The following is a 27,079-nucleotide window of genomic DNA, read 5'->3' as shown; positions in this document are numbered from 1 at the left end:
CAAGATTGGCTTAAGATTGCCCACTAGAAGCCACACATAATTTTTTCCAATGTTTACTTCTAGCACGTAAGAAGGAGATCTTGGTAAGTGATAAACAAGAACAGAGTTTCTTTTGCATTATACATGGAGATACAGAACAAGTATATAAGGGAACTAAATAAATGGGGCACCTGGGTGGCTTGGTCAGTAAAGTGTCTGACTCCTGATGATGGCTTAGGTCATGATCTCAGGGTTGTTAGGTAGAACCCCTGCTTAACATTCTCTCTCTCCTTCCATTCTCATGTGCATGTGCACACTCTCTCTCAAATAAATAAATAAATAAATAATCTTAAATATATATATACAAGGGAACTAAACAAGTGTCTTATCACATCTCCAGTTCTTAGACACAGACCATCCACTAATAGAGGGTAAAAGATTTATTTTAACATTTCATTTCACAGCATTTGCCTGAAGGCATAGATTTACTTATTTGAAAAATATTTATTATTTATTTAAGATAATTATCACACTTGTTTTATTTATAAGAAACTATGGGATAAATACAATTATATAAAGTGAAAGAAAACACAATAATTAAGATGAACTACAGGGAGGGTGAATATAGGTCCTAATTTGCTCAGGGCCATCCCTGTCTATAGCAGTGATCCCAATATTATCAATAGTATTCTTTTTCACTCTTTAAAATGTCCAGGTTTGGACACTAAATTATATGGTCACTCTGCTAACATAACTATCCAAATTGCCCTTTTTAAACTCTGTGGGAATAGTACACCAATACAAAATGAGAAACTGGGGTCCATAGCCTTTTGCAATTTCTAGCAATGCACATATCCTGACTTAGCTAGTAAATAATAAAGAAAACTCTTAGATTAGGGCAAAATATCCTAAACTATTTTAAGAGTCTAGACCCACATCTGAAACAGGAAGTGTTCTATGGTGACAGCCCATGAGAATGTGAGTGGGTGACACAGGACAGATTAGGAACAGGCTCAACTCCTGGCACACTTAAATACTTTCTCCACTGACATTATCAACTTTACACATTCTGATTTTATCAGTGGAAAAAACAATCAGCTGCTACCAAAGTCTAGGTCATAAAAAATGGCAAAACAACCCTAAAACAAAAGATAGTACATCATAATCTTGCCAACAAAAGTCTGCCTACACTGTCCCACAAATGTTTCAACAATGACCTACAAATAAAAGGGCAGCTTTTCCTTTGCCTATTCTTTTCAAAGTCTTTCTCCTCAAAAGCCTTCAATGGTTGCTTAAAAAGATTTTGGTTGAACTTGCACTATTCTAGATGAAAAAAATTCCAACTGACTTTATTTTTTAAAAACTATTATTTTCATTTACTGGGTCCCTGTAAGAATTCTAAACACAAATAAAGTACAAACATACACTTCAACAAAATAGACTCTTGGCAATCAACTCTGAATCAATCATGCTACAAAAACAGAATGAAATCTTTAAAATATGGCCTTACTAATTTTGATTCATTAAATCAGAATCATGATAAATACAATACAGTACTTTCTTCAAACTAAGTTTAGATGTACTTCAAAATAACTTTACAGGGGCAACCCCGGTGGCGCAGCGGTTTAGCGCCGCCTGCAGCCCAGGGCGTGATCCTGGAGACTCAGGATTGAGTCCCGCATCGGGCTCCCTGAGTGGTGCCTGCTTCTTCCTCTGCCTGTGTCTCTGCCTCTCTCTCTCTAGCTGTGTCTCTAGATGAATAAATAAATAAAAATCTTAAAAAAAAAAAACTTTACAAATTTTAGGGTTTTATAATAATGCTACATTTTGTTTAGAATGATTCAGAACTAAAGACTTCAAGAAAGTAAAAATCCTTTCAAAACATTCTCAATTTCTAAGTATAGCAATTTTTGTATATCGTAGGCCTCGTGTTAGGATATTATATACTATAGTCTTTTGTACATTTACAATACATTTTAATTTATAGTAACTTTCCTCAGGTCACTACCATAAGCCTATAATGTTTATAAAATGTTCAGTAATTCATGTATTTTTTACTATGACAAGTACCCCTATACATTAGGTACCATACTAAACTCTTACCCCTAGACCAGAGGTTCTCAATTAGAAACAGTTCTGTCCCTCAGGGGACATTTGGCAATGTCTACAGACATTTTTGGTTGTCAAAACTAGAAGCATCCTACTGGCATCCAATTGGTAGAAGCCAAGCATACTGCTAAACATCCTACAATACACAAGGCAGCCCCTCACAATCAATTATCTGACCCAACTGTTGAGAGTGCTGTTAAGAAACCATAATTCTAGCTATTTGTCATTTATTTTACTAAGACACCAGCAATAACAGCTGTTGTTAAACATTTAGGTATTTCCACAGCTAGAAATCCTATAGTTTTATATGGAAGAAGAAAGGAAGAAAAAGCCTCTTTGCATTTGATGTACAGTTTAAATATTGTTTTTTTAAACTGGGGATTGACTTCTAGGAATAATATGAAACGCTAACATTGCCCCAATGCTGTATAATAAGAAATGTTAATACTTCCAGAGTAAAACAATCATACCTTTTTAACTGCTATAATATATCCTTCTTCTTGAAACATTTTGAAAAATTCACACATGAATGTCTCTTTGAAACTTGACTAGGGAAAAAGAAAGCAACACAGAATTTATACATGCTAAATAGAGAACTAAGAATATAATGAATTATCTTTCTAAGCTGAAGATTAAGGCCTTAAAGGATTTAATCATATATTTCAAGAGAATTATAGGATTTGGAGTAAGATTTCTTTCAACAGCTGTTAGATGAGTATGGCACAAAGATTAATAAATACAAGGTTCTTGCACTGTTCACTAGACTCTCTCCTCTCTGCTTAGATGTAATAGTTTAAATAAAACTTCTTTAACAGGTGACTAAGACACAATGGCTGTCTAAAAGGCGCTACTGCATCTGTATATGCATATTTTTGGTTTTGCTTTGTTTTTAATTTGGAAGAGAATGAGTAAGACAAAAGGGATCATAAGGTATAAAAACATTTAGAAGTGTGAATACAAAGCAAAAGATATAAAGACTTACCTTACTTTTGGACAGACTCCCCCAGCTTCCCAAAGTTTGAATGGTTTTTGAGATGAGAGTTAATGTTCGAATTGTCTGTGGATCCTAAAGAATGTAAAAAAAGACACAAAACTCCTGTTAAGTTTTTAAGAAATAGAATCTGTCTAAGAGGTAGAAGAGAGTGAATAGGCTAGATTGCTTTAAAATAGTGATTTAAAAATGTTCATTCAAATCACCAATGTAATTAAACTCTAACTTATGCTGGGCACAACTCACTAGACTAAGCAATTAAGAGACCAAAGAAGCCAAATGTTATTTATAATTCCTCCCAAAGTAATTATATTCAACAACGCATTACTTCTGAAAGCCATACTTTAATACTATATATGTTATTTTGACAGTATGGCAGCTTGGATTACCGAACAAATTGTACTAACTTTTGAAATGTGAATCACATCTACTTTTTCTACCTTGTAACTTAAAATGGCAGTTTCCAAATTTTCTCTACTCAACCCACCTCTAAGGCTACTCAATAACTAATACAGCTGGTACTATCAATTATTTTCATCACGGAAGCAAAATCCTAACTAAAATTAAGAAATGAGAAGCTGAGGTGCCTAGGTGGCTCAATTGTTGGGCGTCTGCCTTTGGCTCAGGTCATGATCCCAAAGTCCCTGTATCAAGCCCCACATTAGGCTTCCTGCTCCACAGAGAGTCTGCTTCTCCCTCTGCCCCTGCCCCTGTTCATGTTCTCTCTGTCAAATAAATAAATAAACCTTTAAAAAAAAAAAGAGAGAGAGAAGTTATTTGGTTCATGTAGAATCTAAGCAGAGTAAATATTTGGGTCCTTTATCCAAGGTATTTTTCAGGCCTGTCTACCAGAAAAAAACTAAATATAAATAAAAATTGATTCAATAGTTCCCCAGATGAGACCTTGCTCCCTCCTTTTTTTTTTTTTTAAAAAACTTGAGGTATACTTACATACAGTGAAATGAATAGATTTTAAGTGTACATAACCCAATGAGTTTCTACCAATCCATGTATCTATAGGACCAAGTCTTCTATCAAATATCTTTATTTTGGAGATTCAAATAAACACTATCTTCCCTCAAAAGACACACTTCAGAAAATTCAGATACAGAAATTGCTTTAGTTTAGCTTTTGATTACATTCCTTAATATTTTAGTATTCCCACACTAAAAATGACATGAAGAAAGTGATGACCAGGATATAAGACAATCTGGAAAAAAAGGACTATCTGGGATATGATCATTATGATATATTGATAAAATAGTTACACACCTTAATTAAGGTTATTCAGAAATGTTTTAGCTAAAACATCCCTAATTCCATTACACTTTTGTGCAAAAAGTCCTTACAATTCTCTGCCTTTGAAGAATGTAAGGTTCTTAACAATGGCTAATAAAATGAATTTGAAGTGAATTTCACCAAGACTTCCCTGTTCAAATTGTTTTTAAAACACTGTTTTAGATTATTTTCCTGAACTAAAAAAAAAAAACAAAAACAAAGTGTATTTTATACAATTTCTGCACACCAGATATTTGTTTACATCAACATGGCCCTCACTACTATGTGACAATCATATCATTTAGCTCTTATTTAGTGTACTCTACCTACAAGCTGTTCTAAATTCTTCCCTTGCTACCATCTGCCATCATAATTTTTCATGGATGTCCAGTACCTTGGACATCTGGTACCTAGCACATAGCCTGCCACCGGCATCTAGTAGATGTCTTATAACATTATTAAATTCAACTGAAGTTGAATCTCTTACCTCAAAACAATGTATCTTATCCTTTTTTCCTTATATTAGGTTGAACCAAATGAAGTTACTATTATTTGACTACTTTTAATCTACAAAACACAAAACAACTTCATGCACCTCACCATATCTCAAAGGAGGAAATTACTATTTTTCTAAGGTTTACACTCATCACTTTTTTCTTTTTAAGACACTCTGAATCCTCCAGGATACTGATCTGGTATTAGCAAGCCCTCTTCTTCTTCTTCAATTTCTCCCTTCTGTTGGTTTCTTCTCCTCTGTTTAAACCACATACAGATTTTCCCATTTTGGAGAAGACACATCATTTGACCCGTCCCCTCTCTGAGCTACTACCTTTCACTGAATGTCTACTTGTCCTAGAAACTGTGTATGTACTTGGGATACACAAACTTGAAAAAGATCCAACCCCTGAGCTTAGGTATTGACAGTCCACATTCAGAGACAGTAAACAGATGACTATAAAGTAGTATGACAAATTTCAAGATAGAGAGAGCCACAGGATGCTCTAAGTATAATTCATAAGCAAGGCACCTAACCTAGACTGGAGGGTTAGAGGAATTTGCCTTGGCTGAGTCTTTAAAGGAACTATCAATGAGAGAATGAGGGGCATGAGGAGAAAAATGGTTCAATCCTGTTTTCTATCCCCCACCATGAACCTTCTCAGGAGTAGTCCACCACGTCAATGTTAATGTAACTTATATTTAAAAATAAGCATTTAGGGCAGCCCGGGTGGCTCAGTGGTTTAGCGCCGCCTTCAGCCCAGGGCCTGATCCTGGAGACCCAGGATCGAGTCCCACGTTGGGCTCCCTGCACGGAGCCTGCTTCTCCATCTGCCTGTGTCTCTGCCTCTCTCTCTGTCATGAACAAATAAATAAAATCTTAAAAAAAAAATAAAAATAAGCATTTAAAAAAATTATCCATTCATGTGTGTGTGTACACACTTGTACGTGTCTGAATTTGCCTGTCTTTTATTAGCAATTTTGATATATTTCCTGGGTAAAAACTACACTTACCTATTATTTTCTAATCTTTTGCAATCTGATTTTCTTATACTTTATTAAAATTGTTTTCTCAAACTTCAAAGAACTTCTAAATGTAGTATTCAACAACCATTAATTGGTTCTCCTCCCAAACCACTCTAACTTTCAATATTGGTCTTGACAATCCCATCACCCATAGGTTCCTGGGATCACTCCTTGCTCTCAATTTCTATAGTACCTTAACTTGGTAAAAATCAGGTACTAGTTTTAGATTATGTATCTTACATATTTGTCCTATTCTTCCAATTGAATGAAAAGTTCTTAAAGAGAGGGGATAAGTTTACACTTAAAAGCAAACAAAAAAGTTATAAGACACAATATGAACCAGTCCTTCTAGCATCTTGATTGGAAAAGTGATCTAAAATACAGTTTGTGATTAGAAGGACTTTACTGCAACATCTGTTACAGAAATATGCACATTCAAGTCTGAATATAGGGGCAGGGTCACAAGCTCAGAGGTAGGAGTTCTGTTTCTATCCAGAATGCTGCTACTAAGCTTTTCTGGACCCAGAATTTTACACAGCTTCAGTAACATAGCCACAGAAAGGACAGCACTATGAACAAAAGGACACTTGCCCACTCTCTGCTGTAGTTATTCACAGACTGTCCTCTGGCAAGAAAGGGTATGTTGCTGCAAAAGCAGCATGGTTCTGTTCAGCTCTCAAAGTGAAATGAGTGGGCAATGTTATGCAGTTGTGAAGAGGAATGGCCTTTAAAGCCCAGTTTAACTCCAAAACCCATGTGTCTTCCCTACCCCGTATTAGTTAAGTTTCCTAAGGGCAGAGAGTGTCTTCCTCATCACAGTATCTCCAGCGCTGAGCAGTTTTTGATACATTACAGGTGTTTGAACACCTTACTGCCTAAGAGGCAGGAAAGAACAGGGGTGGGCTCATAGATTAGAAAGACAGAAGGAGACAGCATTCCAGTTTAATCCAGTTCAAACTGAGTGAGATCAAATCCTACTTTATCTGTTGTGTGACCATGGAGAAATAACAGAATTGTGATATTCTTATCTGCAAATGGGGATAATAACAATTTACCTCAAAGAGAGGACTAAGTAAAACACATAAATAAATACTCAGCACAAGGCCTACCACAAAGTCCTAAGTAAATGTTGGCTATTATTATAATATGTCACACCAATCAGCAATGAAAGCTATTAAGATTATAAAATATTTGGAACATAAAATGTTAAAGATTCAGCAAAAATATTCCATGTGAGAAGGAAACTAAGAGCAAAAGTAAGGAGTTTTAAAATGTTAAGAAATATGTGTATCTATGCAGTATAAATTCAGATATAAATAAATAGGACTTCAGAACATTTTTAAAGTTTTACGTCTCATATATTTACAGTATAAGGTGAATAAAAAGTGAAAGTGTGAAATAACCAAACAAATGTTCCAATCAAAGTTTTACGCCTTTCAGAAATATGCCTCTTCATATTTCTGTGAGATTTAAAAATATTTGCAAGATTAAACTAAACCCGTAACTCATGAAAAAACAAAAACAACCCTAGTATTATGGAAATTTACAGATACACACGATAGTGGTGGGTAAATATAATGAATCCTCTTTGTATCTACCATCAAGCTTCAACAACTATCAATATTTTATCACTTTTGTATAATACCTTTTAACACAACAAAAAACGGAATTTTCAGCCTTCTCTGAAAGACTGAAATGGGCAAGGAAAATGCCCAGTAAATTTAAGTACCATTATAAGAAATCAGCCAAGTGAAACTGGCTTGTTATTTCATCTTTTAAAAAATTTAATAAAAATGGAATAAAACTTTGAGAAGAACAACACTTACTGGATGATGAGGTCGCAAATGAAAAGTATGAGGTGATACTACGGCTACAGCAAAGAAACGAAGAAATACAAAGCTGCTCACTGCAGAATACTGAACATGAGGGTCATCTGCAGGAAAAAAATGGTGAAATGTCATGCACAAAAACACTGAATTAATTAAAAAACGATGACAAAATAAAAAAAATATTGGAAAAACACATAAACTAAACAGGAGATCAATATAATTTGTCTAATGGGGACTGAGCTGATGAAATGATAGCATGATTATGACTAAATTAAAGGAAAAACTCCTAGGACTAAAAAAATCTGAAAGGAATAATAAATTTTAAAAAGGAAAGGCAAAGCTACCAGATTTTCAGAAATATTTTTTTTAAAAAAGGATTTATTTATTTATTCATAGAGACAGAGAGAGAGAGAGAGAGAGAGAGAGAGGGGCAGAGATACAGGCAGAGGGAGAAGCAGGCTCCATGCAGGCAGCCCAATGTGGGACTTGATCCCGGGTCTCAGGGATCATGCCCTGGACTGAAGGCAGCACTGTACGGCTGAGCCACCCGGGCTGCCCACAGAAATATTTTAATTTGGAGAAAGTCCTTTTTCCTCATCTGCAAGGAGAGACTCCAGAAATTACAACAAAAATAAAGGTAGTATCTAGTACTACCTAGTGGCAATACTGAATCTCTTAGGACTAGGATAGGTTGTTGTTAGTTTTAGAATATTGTTTCAATTTTCCCCCCAAATGTCTTGATAATGGAATGCCTGGATGGGTCAGTGGTTGAGCATCTGCCTTAGGCCCAGGATGTGATCTGGGGTTCTGGGATCGAGTCCCGCATGGGGCTCCTGCATGGAGCCTGCTTCTCCTCCCTCTGCCTATGTCTCTGCCTCACTCTGTGTCTTTCATGAATAAATAAATAAAATCTTTAAAAAAACATCTTGATAAGATCAAAGACAATGCAATAAAAAACAACTGGCAGAAATCTTTCCTCTAAAGATGTGATCAGTTTTCCATATAAAAATGAAGATGAACTGAAGACAACTTATGGTTTTTGTCATTCACCTACAGCTCTTGTTTCAGACTGGAGTCAATACTTAACCCAAAAATCAGGTGACAGAGAAACAGGTAGTGAGGGGAAAAAAGTCTGGATTTGGTTTGAGTTTTAAGTTTTATAAATCACTCAAAAGGTACTCATGGGCAAGTCACTTAACTTGTAGTTCTTCAGTAATACATACTGCCCACTCACTGTCTCTTCCCTACTCTCCGCTCATCTTCTCAGGGCAACAGAAGAACAAATGAGAAAATATGAAAATATTTCATGACAACAAAACTAACACTACTGTAGTCTACTGAGGATAAGAAAACAATATTTAAAAAGCCAACAAAAAGAATGGTAAAGGAAACACGTTTGCATTTATAAAAAGTCATAAAATGTGTTTTAGATAATTTCTACAACAGAATTAAACATATTTTTTAAGGCCAAGATCACTGGGTAGTGTAGACTACAATGATTAGCAATACGCTTCAGAATAAGCCAAACTCAGGTTGGAGATCCTTCTTTTCTGCTGGCCATGTCTTGGATCTTGCACAAGTTACGTAACATCTCTAAACCTCAATTTCATTATTTATCTAAGGGGAGCAGAACCTACACCTCAAGTAGTGGTGTGAACATGACAGTAGGAGGAGTAGGAGACACTTCAGGCTAGCACCATGTCTGTTCACTCACTAAATACTCAATGTACTTGTCATGATTTAACTATTTAAAAATATAATTTCAGTGAGCAGTTCATCTTGCCATATGTTAATGTCTCTGGCTCCCTTTACTGTGTTGTAAAGACTAGATTTAGTATACTCATTTGAAGCTGACTGTTTATGTCTTTAGTAGAATTAGCAAAGGCATCTAAGTCTGAATTTATATACATGTTAGTTAGACAACTCAGGCCCACAACTTTAGCACTGGGTAAATTTAGTGGAGGGGCAGATAACTGCGTGCGCGCGTGTGTGTACACACACACACACACACACACACACACACACACACAGTTAAAAGAACATAATAAAATAGCAAAATTTCTTCAGATGGTTATAGAAATACACTTACAGTCTCACATATCTGGGTAAGATTAATAACTTAAGCAGCCACCTTAACTCCGCCCCTTCCCCCTATTATAGGCAGATCTAGAAAGACAGCTATAGCAAGTTTATTTACTTATCAGAGATGCATATAATTAGAATAATTCCAAATGTTGACAATCAGAAATAGCAACTCTTGCTTTTATGATATGTTTCTAAATGAAGCCTTGACATAGCTGTTCTTACAAAATTAAAGCATGTATTGACATACCTCAAAATTCCATGTCTTTCAACAGATGTTTCTAATGACTCAAACCGTTTTTATAAAAATGTCCCACCACCAAAACCTGAGCATTTTCAAACTGTCCGATCTAGCCAGTTGTACTGAACTAAAAATTCTCATTATTTAAATGCATGAAGTGAAAACAGTAGTTGGTACAAATAACAAGTGTTTTTCTTTATTACATTTAACAATTTTATAAGTACTGAGTAAAAATGATACTTTTGTTATAGTTCTAAATGTTTGCCTTTCTTAAAAGTAACGGTTTTTGATTTGCTCTTTGTAAAAAGTTGTCAATATATTGAAATAAACAATGTTTTGAGGCTGTAAGGAAATGAAATTATATATTTCATAAAAGAGTATAATTATTTTGCAAAGAAGACTGTACCTATAAACCTTAAACATTTCACATAAGCCAAATCCACAGGAAATCTACAAAAAAAAAGTACAGAAAAAGAAATGGTATGTTTTAGCAAAACAAAGCACTTACTGGGAAATCTTTGAGTAGCCATTTGCCTTAGAGAATAAAAAGTATCACACATTACAGTGGGGCAGCTCATACTTGATTTTACAATTGTACTGAATAACTTGTCCACATAGTAGCGCAGATTCTCCTGTAGGATTTAACAAGGTAAACATCAGGATTTTAACTTTTCCACAGCCATTATAGAAAATAATGCAGTGAAAATGAGATTAGGCAGTTACTATCCAGTGTACTTTATTTATTTTAAAGATTTTACTTATTCATAAGAGGCACAGAGAGGCAAAGACATAGGCAGAAGGAGAAGCAGGCTCCCCACAAGAAGCCCGATGTGGGACTTGATCCCCGGACCCCAGGACCATGACATGAGCCAAAGGCAGACACTCAACCACTGAACCACCCAGGTGTCCCTATATAGTGTACTTTAAACCTCTGCTTCCCTTCTCTAAACTCACGCAGTTAAAGGACAACTTACATCCTGACCTCATTTAACAAATTCAATTGAGTCTAGTGAAATATAACTAGTAAATGTATGGAATTAACTTCACAAGAAGCAACAGAATATAGAATGATCCAAAGGGAAATCAGGGAAATAACTCAGATATGCATATATATGTAGACACTCTGGAAATTTTATTTAGTGCAATGAAAACCTGTGATTCTAACATAATCATTATTTTTCCAGACAACTAAGATATTGGTTGACCAAGTCATTGTGCTACTAAGCCTGGCCAGTCTGATCCCAAATGAATGGCTAGAATGGAGGTAGCAACTAGATACAGCCTTATTCCACTATTGTTACTAGAGCAAAAGTAAAACCCCACGAGAAAATAACATTCTAAAAACTAGACACAGGAGATGCTGCTAATAGTATGGGCATTAAGAATAAAAAGCACTACATCCTTCATACAGCATTAGGGAAGACTATGCTTAGGAGAAGGTGCATTTTAATGCAGTTATAAAGATAACAAAGACTTACCTTATTATTTTCTACATTATCTCCCTCTTTCAATTTAATAGGATCGATTTCACAGGATTTTGAGGATTCACATATCTGGAAGATAGATTAATTTTTCATTTAATGCTCTTTTCTAAATAATTTGGCAAACGAAAATAACTATTATTTTTCTTGTAATTGTAAAAATTAAAACTGTAACAAAGTTTACAACTCCCATTCAGAGATAATGTACACAATACTGTAAAAGAACTGTCAAAATTTATTTCTCATAAATTTGAAACTCAAACTAAAATCAGGTAACCAAAGGAAAAAAAGAGCAAATCCAGTAACAATAAAATAATTATACAGATTATATTCAGTGTGCCCTTTCAGTAAAAAACCACTGATAGAAAAGGTTTATTTACATCTGAAGGGTTCAGCCCTATTTTTTCAGTAATACATAAGTGAGTGTATTATCCCTGTTACTAGGTCATTTGATGAGAGAGAGACTATATCACAAGGCCACACAGACTTCAATTATCAGAAGTATATATATAGCCTGTACCTCATCTAGAATAGGTTTTAATGTGACTTTCAGGTAGTGCCCTCCCACTATTTTCATCATCTCATCCAGACATCGGGTAGCCAAGGAGTTTCCTCTAAAAATTGTGTTTGCATCTCTGAAATACAAAGAAAAATAAGGTGAAACCAGGTGCAGTAAACAAACGCTATGAAATCAATAATACGAAATATCTGACTTTGGTTATATAAACAATTTTAGTAATTTTTGCCATGCATTTAAAAGTTTGCTGTCATTACGATTTTCAAACTTACCAAAATAGTAAGAGAATTTGTTTTTTTTTTTTGTTTTTTTTTTTTTAAAGCAAGCCATATTAATGAACTACAAAAGTGGAATGTGTGTGTATGAGACAGTGCAATAACAGGAATGGGAAACCACCTGACTGCTTTTCATAATGTCACACATATGTATATTGAATGATACATAATGGGTAAGGGGGAAAAAAACCCAACTTCTGATCTGGTATTTTATTTGTGACATGTGAATCATTACAAGCAGCAGCAAAGATCAGTAACAGGAAATTTGGACACCGAATAAAAAAATCCTTCATTAACTGTTAGTGTTGCTGTTGGTGGATACTGTTTGTTAACGTAAAGAAATGCCTTTTACTTCTTGCTAAGCAGTCCTCTTCAGACTCTTATCCAGGAAGGCTGGTCAATACAAAAGAAGTGAAAATACAAAAACAATTTGGCAAACTAAGATCCAATTTCAACACACAAAATTAACATTTTAATATAACTCTTACTGTGTATCCTTCAAGTCTAATTCAGCCACTGCAGTGGCAAAAGGAACAAGTTTATCATGGTGCAGCAGCAGTCGTACAAGAGGCAAAACAGCATCATTTTTATCTCGACAAATTTCACCCAAAATGTAAGCAGCTGAGGCAGATATCGGCTAGAATACAGAAAGGGAGAAAACAAGCACAAAATCAAGGAAACATGACTAAATATTCAATCACTAGCCTGTATAAGTAATTCAAGCATATTTACTGGCTATTACTGTTATACAGAATAACATTTAATTTTTAAAAACGTTTCTCAGAGAATGAAATTTCAAGCATATTCTGGAATCACAGCACTGTGCTTCAGATGAATGTATATATATATTGGCTATTTTAAAAAAAGATTTTATTTATTTATTCATGAGAGACACATAGAGGGAGGCAGAGACATAGGCAGAGGGAGACGCAGGCTCCCTGTGGGGAGCCTAATGGGGGACTCCATCCCAGGACCCCAGGATCACGTCCTGAGACCCCCAGGTGCTCCTATATTAGCTATTTTAATAAAACTTGATACTCTGAAATCTTTTCCACATCATTTACAGAATTATTTTAGCCTTCTCATATTAAATCATACACTTAAAAATTTTAAAGTACCTGAACATCTGGTGATTTTAGCAGCAAAGTTTTCAAAGGACCATAGTACTCTGAAGGAAGCACGTAGTCTTCTGTATAACATATATTTAATCGAAGAGATCCCAGATCATCAGTTTTAGATGACTTGTTTCCATTGTCTCTTGGTTGTAGCAAGTACCTAAAGTAAAAGTACAACTGACTTTGTGAGATGACAATGAGCATCCAAGTCAGTGAGGTAAATAAACAGCTAAGCTGTATAAAAAAACCAAACCAAAAAGTCACTTTAGTATTTTAAGGTTAGGACACTTTATAAATAGCCAACTATCAGTCTTCAGAGGCTTAGCATTGGTTGTATATTGAACTAGAAAGCTATAAATAGATTTTCATATGGGAAACGAAAAGTACAGGTAATAACAAAATTAAAATCTCAAAGGAATTGAATGAGAGTTCGATTAGCTTGCAGACTTAGGAAAAGATAATAAAATGTAAAACATTTAAAATCCAATGTAAAATCAAAAATAATCTCTCATCACCTAAATTTAAGAAAGACATATTTAGCTGAAATAGACAAGACATGCCACAAGAAGGAAAAAGTGATCTTGTTTTAAAGTATATCTTATATACGTAAAAACCTGAACTTATTTTTTAAAAAGCCAGTGACTGAAGGTTTATAAATAGATTTTTTATATTATTAAAGAAGTAACAGTGTAACTACACTGAAAATATTTTTATTTGCACAAATCAGATTTACATGAATTTTTTTCAGGTAAGTAGAAGGTATAAATATAAATGTAAAAACAAAGATAACTTTAACATTTTTGAAGGAAAGAGAAATGTTTAGAAATCAAGAGGAGTTTTTAGGACCAAAATCAGAAATCTAATAATTTTTAGAGAACTTTTATCATGGAAATTTAATAATACATACAAACGTAAAAAGGACAATATATCTACTGAACTCCCATGAACCCATCACCTAGCTTTAGTAATCATCAACTCAAGGCTATTCTTGTTTCAGTCTCATACCTCTATTCACTCCTCCCATCCCATTCCTGTGTTAAAGTAATTTCCATGTGTCTTTTAATTTTGTCCATAAATATTTCAACATCTATAACTACATATAACTTTTAAAAATCAGCATTACCCAAGGCGTGTTCAAACTTTCCCAAACTTTATCATAAACATTTTTCTACAGTTTGTTCATATCTAAGGTCCACAGATTCTAACTAGTTGATACTTGTTTCTTTTACTGTAGATTCCCTCTACCCCCTAAGAAATCAGGTAGTTAGAATTTTCCACATCGGGGATTGTGCTAAATCTATCTTTATCTCCCTGACATCACTTAACCTGTTCTTTGTCCTCTCTGTACTTCCTATATATTGGCAGTTAGATCTAGAGGTTTGGTTAGATTTAGATTTGATATGCTGGCAAGAAAGAACCTTTCACTGATGGTGTTGTGTTGTTCCACCAAGAGGCACTAATGTCTGTCTCTCTTTTTGTGATATTAGCAATCACTGATGAGCACCACCTAGAGTCATTAACTTTCACAGATTGTAAAACGATAGTTTTAGAATTCTATCATTCCTCCTTTACTTAATACTTGAATACTTTTTTTTGAATACTTTTTATAAAGTAGTGTAGGTAGTTTTGATATTTATCACCTATAGCCTCCCCAATACACTAACTTGTTCAAAAACAGAAGGGAGGGAGGGTTTAACAGAATATTTATTAGCTTTGAGAAAGATATAATTAAAGACATAAAAGGGAACTAGAGACCCAATAAAGCAAAATTTCAAAGATGAGGGGATGACAATAAAGGGAGGAGAAATTATATCACTACCTATGAAAGAAGAATCTCTACCTTGAAAGACAAGCCTTCAGAATTTCTATTCTGATTTGAGAAATAATGATTTAAAGTTTTGCCTGAGGAAATAACTGCAAATAAACCTATTAGCAAAGGTAACCCAGAAGTACTTCTAAGGAAAATTCTAGTTGGCTGACTGAGTTCCACAATCCAGTATATTTTATAGACTTGCTAGTTTTATCTGAAAGTAAACCTGAACTGTAATGACTGAGCACAAAGACCTGTACAAAGTAGAAAGCCAATTTCTAAATTTATGAAAAGAAATACAAGTGGTAAAAATACCTGTACTTCTTCTGGGACCAATACATCTTATTATGCAAATGTCCATTTACAAAAGTAAGGAGAATGGGAATATTAATAATAAATACCTTTAATTCACCACCTCCCCATGCACGTATCACTCAGCTTCAACAATCGCTGTATTTCCCATGGTGATTCATCTATATTGATCATTGCAACTAATATATTTTTTTCCTGTCAATATAACTTTTTAATCTGTTAGATTAACACATTTTTTTTAACCGACTGGTAATCTATTTAGAAAGCCATATTATCAGAAGGTACTATGGTGAGTACAGAGATACAACGCAGAGATTGAGGCAGTCTTAAGAATTCTCTGCTAAAGCAATGTCCACAATAGCCAAACTATGGAAAGAGCCCAAATGTACGATAGATGAATGGATAAAGACATACACACACACACACACACACACACACACACACACACACACACACAAATGGAATACTACTCAGCCATCAAAAAACTGAAATTTTGCATTTGCAGTGACATGGATGGAACTAAGGGGTATTATGCTAAGCAAAGTAAGTCAGAGAAAGACTGATCACTGATCTCACTTACATGTGGAATTTAAGAAACAAAGAGGATCAGAGGGGAAAGGAGGGAAAAATAAAACAAGATGAAATCAGAGAAGGAGATAAACCATAACAGACTCTTAACTCTAGGAAACAAAATGAGGGTTACTGGAGAGGAAGCAGGTGGGGGGATGGGGTTACTGGGTGATGGGCATTAAGGAGGGCACATGATGTAATGAGCACTGGGTATTATACACAACTGATGAATCACTGAACTCTATCTCTGAAACTAATAATATACACTGTTAATTAATTAAAAAAAAAAAAAAAAAGAATTCTCAGCTAAGACAACCGTTTGCCAAGGAAACAAGAATGCTTCCAGAGCAGAATCTCCTTCCTTCTTGATTATATTTAAATGGGTAGTACCTACCTACATTTGCCTCTTTGGGATTCTTTCTTGTTGTTCTAATATTTCCCTTCTGTTTTAACTAGTTTTTTCCATATAAGGTAGAATAAAAATACTTGCATTATAGTTACAGCTTAGTTCTGTCTCCCTAAGATTGCACTTACCCATCTTAAATCTTAAACAATGTTCCCATATTCTAGTCAGAATTACATACTGTTTGTTCTATAGGAATTTTACTCAGAGGGCAACTTTGATTCTCTTATCTCCAAATCACTGGAAGAAGGAGCATGCCTTGTCTCTCTGTTACTCTAACAAAACTACAAAATATCAGCAAAATAAATCTACAATCCTAACATGGCATATTCTCTACAGAGGGACTACAGTGCTACACCAGTTACTAATTATTATGTATGCACTTCTTTAGAATGCCTAGCAACCCCAGAAGAGCTCACTCCTGCCTCACTTTTAAAGCTTGTTTCCACAGGTTTCTTTGTCAGGGTAAGAAATCCTTCTGGATACAGTATGTCATCTGTGTCATGTGTTTTTTGAAAAACAAAAATTTAAAATATGTCATTGTCCTACCCATACTTGAAAAGATCATTTTTCAATAAACAGGGATGACATCAAATTTCTTTTTAACAATTTATATATATAAATTTTTATATGTATATATAAACAGTAAAATATAAATATATATGTTTTAAATATTTTATTTATTTATTCATGAGAGATACAGAGAGAGGCAGAGAGAGAAGCAGGCTCCCTGTGGGGAGCCCTATGCAGGACTCCATCCCAGGACCCCAGGATCACAACTTGAGCCAAAGGCAGATGCTCAACCACTGAGCCACCCAGGTGCCCCTTTTAACAATATTTTACAAAGCAAGGGGCATTCAAATCTTTGATTTCAGCATAAAACAGAGTATTTTTGAGGGTTAAAAAAAACATTTTTAATTAATTAGAGTGAGCACATGCACATGAGTGGGTGAGGAGGGGGCAGGACAGGGAGAGAGAGAATTTTAAGCAGACGCCATGCTGAGAACAGAATCCAACGTGGGGCTCAATCTCATACCCCTGAGATCATGACCTGGCTGAAAATAAAGAGTAGGATGTTTAACCAAATGAGCCACCCAGGTGCCCTGAATATTTTTGAGTTTTAAATATATTCTAAAATAATTTTGCCAAAGTACAATTTATTATAGTAATTGGTTAAGAGTATAAACTTTGGAGTCAGAATATTTGATCTAAATCTCAGCTGTGTGACCTTGGGCAAACTCCTCAATCTCTCCATGCTTGTTTCCTTATATTATTATAATTATTATTATTACCCTAAATAAGGGGCAGTAATAGTATCTAACTGATATAACTAAGTAAAGCACTTAGAATAGTGCCTGGTATACAGTAAATAGTACGTAGCTATTATTTATATAAGATTTATATATAACTATTATCACTTACATATCTAAATAACTATAGATAAATGTACTTATTTATGTAACTACATAAAATGTGATTTATTATTTTATAACATTGATTAAAAAGGCTCAATTTAAAGCCTGTGGGCTCAATAATCTTGTATGAATTAGAGGAAAAGAGAAAACCCTCAAGATTTGTTAGATGAGGATATGTAGACATGAATAAGGTTGAGGGATTTAAAAAAAAAACCCAAAAAACCCACAATATATTTTCTTCAGCTTTTGAGTAAAGCATTCCAGTGTGAAAGAGTAAGAAAAAGGAAATAAAGAGGAATTATTAACTGAAAGTGGAATTCAGTTGCTCCAAACATATTTTTTATTCACAATTAGAGGCATGAAAGTAATCCTGATGCTCCCAAGATTCAGTAGTTTTGACAGCTCCTTAGTAAAGAAAAAATTTACATTAGAAAATTTTTAACCACAAGGTGTATATAATTGAAATTAAGGTAGGCAGGCAAAAACTATATTTATTCGTAACACTGAAAACAAGCATTATGAAGTAATGTTTAGAAGCTGGAAAGTAACTGTTCAGAGGCAGCTCTACTAACATTCGAATATTGTTTCTGGTTCCATAAAGATAAGCATTATCAATGGATTTTTACTAAAGATAGAAGATTAAAGATAGGTACACCAAAATTAGCAAACTAGACAACCAACTCCTCTCAAGTAAAATATTAATCTAGTTTTAAATATGTAGAAAGTGCTTTTGTTGAAAAATCCCAACCATTTGTTTCATTTACCATTTGAATCTTACATTCAGAATGCAAATTACAACCTGAAAAGGTATTTGTATCTATGGTCTTTTCTTTTTAAAAAAAAAATATTTTACTTATTTATTCATGAAAGACACAGAGAGAGAGAGGCAGAGACATAGGCAGAGGGAGAACCAGGCTCTGTGCGTAGAGCCCGATTCAGGACTCAATCCCAGGATCCCTGGGATCATGACCTGAGCCGAAAGCCAGAGGCTCAACCAGAGCCACCCAGGGGCCTCTCTATTGTCCTTTCTTAATCTCCACTGTTACATGTTGAACCATTTTGGGGAAATTATTGTACCAATTTGTACAATCACACAAAGGTTTTGCATACATTAAGACTGACATCACAGGAATTGTGAAATGAGACTTAACTAGATTGCCTCTGAGGTTCTCTTCCTAAGATTTCAAACAATAGAATACTGGTGTGACAACAAAGGATACATAAACTCTATATGGACTGCTCTGGAGGAATGGTGATGACAGCAGCAATCACTATAATAATGAGAGCATGAGCTATACTTGTGGTCACTACACTTGCTGCCTGTTTCATTTACGATGAATGCATTTCATCCTCTAACAACTTTGGGAGGCAGGTACTATTTGTACTGTTTTCATTTTATAGCCAGAGAAAGGAAAAGCCAAGATGGCAAAGTAACTTGTCCAAGGTCACACAGGTAGTTATGGCAGAGGTTAAGATTTGAACCACGGCAAATTGGTTCCAGAGTCCATACTCTTTATCACTACTAAGGGTCTACTAAATGGCTAGGTGAGAAAAGCAAGGTGTGGAGCAGGATACAGTATGTGCCCATTTGTGTAAAAAGGGGAAATAAGGATATATACGTATTTGACTATATTCCATAAAATATTTTCAGAAACTTAAAATAGTAACTACCTCAGAAGAGGGGAAATGATTAGCTGAGGGATTGGGTTAAGACACAGATTTTTTGAACGGTGAACCATGTGAGTATATTAGTGATTCAAAAAAATAATTTAAAATTCTTTTATCTACAAGGTTAAAGTTAAAAATAGTTACTATCAACACTAAAAAGCTACTCCTAACATCTAACAGAAGTTTCAGAATAAGGAACATACATCATAACTAAGGAGCTGAAAAGCCAAGAAAGGAATGGGGGAATGACTGAATCATACTGTAGTTTGAGAATAAAATTAAGTTAGAACCATTAAAATCCATTTTCAGGAAAAGACCGTAATAGACAAATACTAATTGAAAATTATGTGAAAAAGGAAAGCAAACTGAAACTTTTCAAACAACAGGATTACATTACGGATTATTCTCTTTCCTACTGCCAAGATTAGAAAGAATATGCCTGAAATCCTGAAGATAAAGCTTTCCCTGCGTTTTCAATGCAGTTGCCATCAATTCCACAAGGGGATGCTACTGCTCTACAACTGACAAAGGAGCTTGCAGAGTTTAATTTCTGACTTAAAAGAAAATGGCATTCACATTTTTATACTTCCTTATATATCTATGAAGTATAAATGAATCAGCAGAAGTTTCCATTCCATGCTGCATAAATTTTAGAACTTACACCCTTTTGGCTTTAAAACATTTTAAAATATTACTGGCAAAAAAGAGATCTATAGGAATAAAATTAATTGGTTTCTTAATGTTCTTACATCCTGCCAAGGTGGACAAAGTTTTGCCAAATTTGGAAGGGCCTATCTGGAAGTAGTCACACTTAAAGTACAGGAGAGGTGGCACATTTCAGGTTCACTTTGAGGGGTCCTGGAAGCCCTAAGAACTCACTTTTTACTTTTGTAATGAGTGGCATGCCATACAATTTTCAAAGACTTAACAAACTGCAGAAATTTTCATTTAAAAATATATGCTAGGGGATCCCTGGGTGGCTCAGCGATTTGGCGCCTGCCTTCAGTGCAGGGTGTGATCCTGGAGTCCCGGGATTGAGTCCCACATTGGACTCCTTACATGGAGCCTGCTTCTCCTTCTGTCCCTGCCTCTCTCTCTTTCTCTCTCCCTGTGTCTCTCATGAATAAATGAATAAAATCTTAAAAAAAAAATATATATATATATGCTGTTTTACAGAAGGTAGAAGATAATGAGAAGTGGGGAGTGTGATGGGCCTCAAATGTTCCTCAATTTTTCAAAGTAACTAGTAAGTTTAATCTGCCCCCCCAAAGTGGATACATTTTTTGCAATTATACCAAATGCCACCAGAAATACCAATAAATCTTAGATCTGTATTAGCAAGAAGTAAAAATAAAATAAAACTTTGAGTCTAAAAATCCACCTACAATAGAGTTCAAAGTGAAGAATGTCTACGGTCAACTTGGAGAGGCAGGCTCTTTTAAAGACAAATGAGATGGATGCCCACAATAAGAAACCTCTAAACTCTTCTTCCAGGCACTGAAATTGAGTTCTAAATAGTGGGCCTTAGAGGCAAATGAGAAAGACCTGCTTTTTTATGCTCAGTAGAAACCCAAATCTAGCCTGCGATCTATCGGGCAACTTACTGGAAGGGGCAGGACAGGCATGCTTCTAAGTGCTCTAGACAGAAAAAATGATAGTTTCACATCAATTCTGCTAAGGAAACTAACATTAGTTTAATGTATGAACATTAAGTTCTATCTACCATCAGATTAATGTCACTGTTATAGACATGAAAAGGTAAAATAATACTGTAACCATTACTGAGTCACCAGAGCACCTGAAAGGAGTATTTACTGAATCAGCTCAACAGTTTCACCCTAGACATACACATATTCATTCATTCATTTATATATTTTATAGTGGGGGTGGGGGAGAATCTCAAGCAGACTCCCAGCTGATCACAGCCTGATATGGGGCTTATCAAACAATCTTGAGATCATAACTTGAGGTGAAATCATGAGTTGGATGCTCAACCTATTGAGCTACCCAGGTGCGCCTCGATCCTAGACATTTAGAAAACATTAGGGCATTTCAATGGGGTGTGTTAAAGGAAAATCACTGGTTAGATCCCATAAATAGTTGATTCCCTACCATAAACCCTATTTTCAAATATCCACAGTTCCCATGGCCATTAATAAAGCTTCTCTACTATAGATGCTGATCTGTGACCAAGCATCTTTTCACATGGGCAACTCTTCTGCAATGTTTTAAAATGATTTTCATTTTCTCCTTAGAGTTAAGATTTCATTTTTAAACAGAATATCCCTAGACAATTCAGTTCTTGTATCCCAGTACAAGAGGTTAAGTCATAGAATCATCAATGTACTTCTATTTCTGCAACAATAAATTAATAATCAAATCAAAGTTAATGATTTCTGGCTTATTCCACCTCAAATTTAAAAATATGCTTATAGTAAGCATTTATTTAAATGTATAGTATATTAAAGGGAATGGACTACTGTGGAGTTCACTAGAATGTTGGTCTTCAGGGATGCCTGGGTGGCTCAGTGGTTGAGTGTTGGCCCCGGGTGTGATCCTGGATTCCTGGGATCGAGTCCCACATCGGGCTCCCTGCGTGGAGCCTGCTTTTCCCTCTGCCTATGTCTCTGCCTCTCTCTGTGTCTCTCATGAATGAATAAATAAAATCTTTAAAAAAAATAGTTAAAAAAAAATAGAATGTTGGTCTTCTTACCAGGCTTGATGAGAGGAATCATTTCTTAACACATTCACAGGAACCTTAATCTCTCCTAGGAAAATATCTTGGACCAAGTTTCCATTGTTCCACAAGTCGATCCTGAAAATTTAAAACTGGCTTTATTTTTTGCAAAGAATGTTTAAGAGAACACACGCCACCAGGTAGCTTCAAATCACTTTGATTGTATTATAGCATTAATTTTACATGCTTAAAAGTAAGAGATGTTAGCGTTGTCATATACCTCACTATCTAAACTAAGGAAACAAAATATTGCAGTAGCTTTTATTTATAAGCACAGAAAGTAACTTTTAAACAGTCTTAATAAAGCACTTAAGTTTCTTAGTCTCAAAGTCTAGGCTTTATTTTAACCTGTAGCAGTAAGAACTAGAGTTACTTTGTTGAGTTTGAGAAAAGAAACCAACGCAAGATTACAGTTTCTTTCTCAATTAGAGCCAGTTAATATGTAAAGATGGGTGATTTAGAAAAATACATTACCTGATCATTCCAAACATGTGACTAATACACCCTTAAGATGAACACACTGTTAACACCACACCTGTACATGCACTTACAAAACTTTCCCCTCCCAAATAGCATAAATATTTAAGACCTAATTGGCACAAACTTCAAACACATGCACCTGTTGAATTATCTTACAAGACTTCTTACCTCACTGAAATTTCTGTTAGACAGCAGATATGTTAAGAAGAATAAAAAAATTATTTCTAAATTGGCTAATATATAATGACTTTTCTATATATTCTTTGCATCCATTATGCTATGATTTAGAAATTTAAAGAGCAATTAAATTTATGAAAATTAAAAATATAATAAAATAGGTGAAAATTAGGTCATCTTTGTTTTTTTTAAATAAACACACCTCAACTACTTCTGCAAAGAGAACAGATTTTTAAAAGATAATATGAATTTAAATTAGATGGATGTTCTTCTATGTTTCATCAGCCAACTTGCTAAAGAGAATTCTATTAAGTTCAGTTCACCTTTTTCAGTTAAATTTAGGACTTTCTTTTGGCACCAAAAAAACCCCTATTCAATAAAACTCCAAGACGTATACCTAATTTCCAGCTTTTCAATGTCCTCCTCTTCTACCTGGAACTGGGACTTTCTTGTATAACTACTGGATCTGGTTACCTGTGAACAAAATATTTTAGTTTACAAAAATTTTTAACATAATTTTTTTCCTACATGAACTTAAAAAAACTATCATCCCTAAAATGTTCAATTGTATTTATTATAAACAGAGAAAAATGCCAAGGTCATAGTCTACTGAAAAGCTAAAGATAAAAACAGCTATGGAAAGTAGCAGGGAGGTAATAAGGCAGTATAAAAATATCAAAAGCAATCTTGCCTCATTGCCCTCCCTTATTAACTCAATCTACAATAACATTAGGTTCTCTGACTCACATGTAATCTGTTGATGGCTCGAAGAGTAAAAGTGTTCTATTTTGGCATTAGCTGCACATGCTAAGAACTGTTTGAAGACTTTCCCACATTCCTCAAGATATCAATTCTATCCTTACACTTCCTTTTCACAATTTAACCAAAAACATCAAGGCTACTGGCAGGGACTTCCTCAGCTATCGTCCACCTGAACACGTCCATTTTCACATAGGTCTTTCTACCTGGATGAGTTTTTTAATTTCTGAATAAGGAGATAGATGATCCTCCTCTTTTCCAAGACTACTCCACCCATGCACAACATACAGTAAGCATACAATAAGCATTTGACTTATTTTAATCGCAGCTTTCTTGACCAGCTTATTCACCTCACTCAAGTCTAAGAAAAATTCTACACTTAAAGTATGGTCTTCTATCTCCTTCCTCTCACAGACAAATATCTCAAAACTGTAATCCATCCTTACAGTTGCCACTTCCTCACACCCACTCACTACAGTAACTCCTTATAATCTGATTTCCTCACAGATCACCCTCCCCAAACTCCTCTGTTAGTTACCAGGTCTGATGGTGAATTCTTAGTTCTCATCTTCCTTGACCGCTCTATCAGAATAAGTGAGTACAACTATACCTCCTTTCCCAGAAACACTCTGTTGAGTTTACCCAGGCACTACCCAGGCAACCTCCTGCTCTCCACTTCTTCCCCTGGGACCTCTTTTTCCCCAGAGGCTATAAATATGGGTTTTCTCCACGGTTTAAATTTTTATTTTGCTCTAACAGCTGCAAAGTGCTATACAGTTTACAAAGTGCTTTCACATCCATTATCTTCTTTGTTCATCAGAACGTTGCTCTGAAGCAGGCAGGGTTAGATTTATTATCCTCATCTTGAAAATGAGGAAGCTAAAGGACAGAAATTAAGAGACATGCTCAAAGCTGAATACCTAATAAGGGGCAGAAGTGAGCTCCTCACTTTTCTCCTATACTGTATACCTCTATTTCACTGGCTCTCTTGACTCTCTGCAAGCAAATATTGAGTCCTTATCTAGAGCCATCACCCATTTTAAGTTTCAGTCATCAACTGCCTATTGGAGGGTTTTCATGTCATACCTCAGGTTTGTTATGTCCCAAACTGAACCACTTACACTTTCCTTAACTTCTCCCTTATTCCAGATTTGAAACCATGAGGATATCAGATTCCTCCTTTGTCTTTTCTAACTAACTCGTTATCCTGCCCTTTACAACAGCTTCTTTCTCATTTGTCCCCTTCCTCTCTTTTTTCCATGTTATTCTCTTGGATCAGATTCCCCCACCCCAACACTTTTTTTTTTTTAAATACCTAAACTATAACAATCTCTTTATCTCTGTTCTTTCTCAGCCACTGGCCCATAGATCATGGGTATTCTTCCCACAACACCGCATTACTCTTACTACTTCCAGGCTCAAAAACTGTCAACAACTACTCTGTAAGCCCCCCAGCCAGGCATATAAGACCTTTCATAGTTGGTCCTAGTCTAGCTTTTAGACTTTGTTCCAATTATTCTCTTCTAGAACCCTTCCAGTTAAATCACTATTTGCTATTCTTTGGACATAGCTTTCTGCTTTTCTGTTTCTATGTCTCTGCTCAAATTGTTCTTCTTCTCTAAAACTTCTTTTTTGCTAACTTAGCTGGAGCAGAACTCATCTGATCTCCCCAATATCTACTGCGTTTAACTGCTATGTATATGCGTGCGTATGTATGCTTTGTGTTTCTTGCTTTAGCTCAAGAACAGAGATTGAATCTTATCTTTATAATCAGCTCAACAAAGGGCCTTTGGAATGAATGTTTAAGGCTTTATAGGTACGCCTGGATATAGCAAGCAGGTCAGACCTTGCCTTCAAAGGGCCATCTGCTTGCTGCAAGTTGCCCCATGTTTTCTGCAGGCTAGATGTAACAGCCATTGATAAATGTAAAACAACTAAAGTCTTTAGCCAGGAAATGGAAAAGTCTCACACTGGTTCCTTTTCTTTTGTTTTTCTTTCTCCCTTGCCTCCACCCCCACAATTCTTCCTACTTTAATTTGGCATTTTCTTCAACCTATGTTGTTTTTTTTTAATAAAGTAGTTGTAATCAGGCATGGTTAGATGTGCTCTCTCTCTCCACTTTGAAATTATCAAGAAAAACACACACAAAAAAGGAAAAAGCACACAATGTAACCTTTCCTCAAATCTTCCCTGTTAATCTTACTTGAAACATGTTCTATGGTTAGAAAACAATCTTAGAAATCAGAGGTTGACTTTTTTTTTTTCCAGTAGTTTTCAAATAATATGAAAATGGATTTCTTTAACAGATGCTCCACAGTAAAGAACTCCAAAGCACTGTATTTTGGGGCAACTTCAAGGCAGCTGAAGATCTCTATGCAAATAAGCATATGTCTATAGAGGGAATTAGCTAAAAAGAACTTAATAATGAGGCCTTAATCATATAGCATTTTATGGTCTCAAAGCATTCTCACATGTGGGCCTCCTAAAAACTGTCAGGTAGGGCAGTGTTTTTTCTTACAAAATTATCCTTTCACAAGATAAACCTGAACCTCACATTTAGTGATTTATTCCACATCAACTGAACTAGAACTGCAACCAAGTGATATCATACTTACTTTACTAGTGATTTTCAAATAGTACCATACAAGAGTTTGGTGGCCACTGTGTGTCAGGTGGGGGGGCTGGATAAGGTGGAAGGGTGTGTGACAGGATGTGATATTAGGGATAACTAAGAAGTATGTGTGGCCCTGGTCCTCCCCATCCCCAAATCAGTCATAGCTCTGTCATTGTTTGTTTTATATATGGGCCTCCACCATATTTACATCATGGTTCTACTGCACTTGGAATAGAAATGCTTAGTTGCATTAGTTGATTAAATGATTACTATGACTGTAGTTCAAAAAAAGAAATAAACCAGCATTCAATATTAAATATTCAATGTCAACATTTATATAAAACAAAAAGTTACCTCAAAATAAAAGATTTCATTAAACTGCGGATTGCTTGTTTTCTTCTTTACTTTTGTCTTCTTTTGGTCATTCCTGTTCCAATGTGGTAGAGTTTTACCTTGTAGAACTTAATAGTACACAATTATAAAACATGCTATTTCCGAGCAGGGAGCCTGATCTCCCTTTAGCTGTTAAGATGACTTAGGAAAAACTATAGTTTTTAATATTACTTAGGAAAGAATTTTGAGGTGTCTCTAAAGACTCAAAGAAAATACAAGTTTGTATATGTGATCTATGACAAGATTCTATTTTCTATATATGACTAGATTTATACTAGATTGATTGTCAAGCTTATTTTATATAAGCAACTCAGAATGGTAAA

At 35.1% G+C, this 27,079-nt stretch overlaps 1 protein-coding gene across 2 annotated transcripts in view; it reads right to left on the bottom strand.

Annotated features, from left to right (window-relative positions):
* RASA2 (RAS p21 protein activator 2) overlaps positions 1 to 27,079 on the bottom strand; it is a 125,871-nt gene that overhangs the window by 22,659 nt on the left and 76,133 nt on the right. For both annotated transcript variants that reach the window (XM_041734264.1, XM_041734265.1), the window contains exons 7-17: positions 26,718 to 26,790; positions 23,388 to 23,464; positions 22,310 to 22,411; positions 13,422 to 13,578; positions 12,792 to 12,940; positions 12,032 to 12,146; positions 11,509 to 11,583; positions 10,539 to 10,662; positions 7,705 to 7,811; positions 3,071 to 3,154; positions 2,559 to 2,636 (exon numbers count right to left, since the gene is read on the bottom strand). In XM_041734264.1, coding sequence (XP_041590198.1) covers positions 2,559 to 2,636; positions 3,071 to 3,154; positions 7,705 to 7,811; positions 10,539 to 10,662; positions 11,509 to 11,583; positions 12,032 to 12,146; positions 12,792 to 12,940; positions 13,422 to 13,578; positions 22,310 to 22,411; positions 23,388 to 23,464; positions 26,718 to 26,790 — 1,141 coding nt within the window. The remainder of the gene's footprint in view (positions 1 to 2,558; positions 2,637 to 3,070; positions 3,155 to 7,704; positions 7,812 to 10,538; positions 10,663 to 11,508; positions 11,584 to 12,031; positions 12,147 to 12,791; positions 12,941 to 13,421; positions 13,579 to 22,309; positions 22,412 to 23,387; positions 23,465 to 26,717; positions 26,791 to 27,079) is intronic.

This window comes from Vulpes lagopus, chromosome 19, assembly GCF_018345385.1.
Source record: "Vulpes lagopus strain Blue_001 chromosome 19, ASM1834538v1, whole genome shotgun sequence".
In the NCBI taxonomy this organism is placed as follows: domain Eukaryota; kingdom Metazoa; phylum Chordata; class Mammalia; order Carnivora; family Canidae; genus Vulpes; species Vulpes lagopus.
This window is presented reverse-complemented; position numbering and strand designations above follow the sequence as displayed.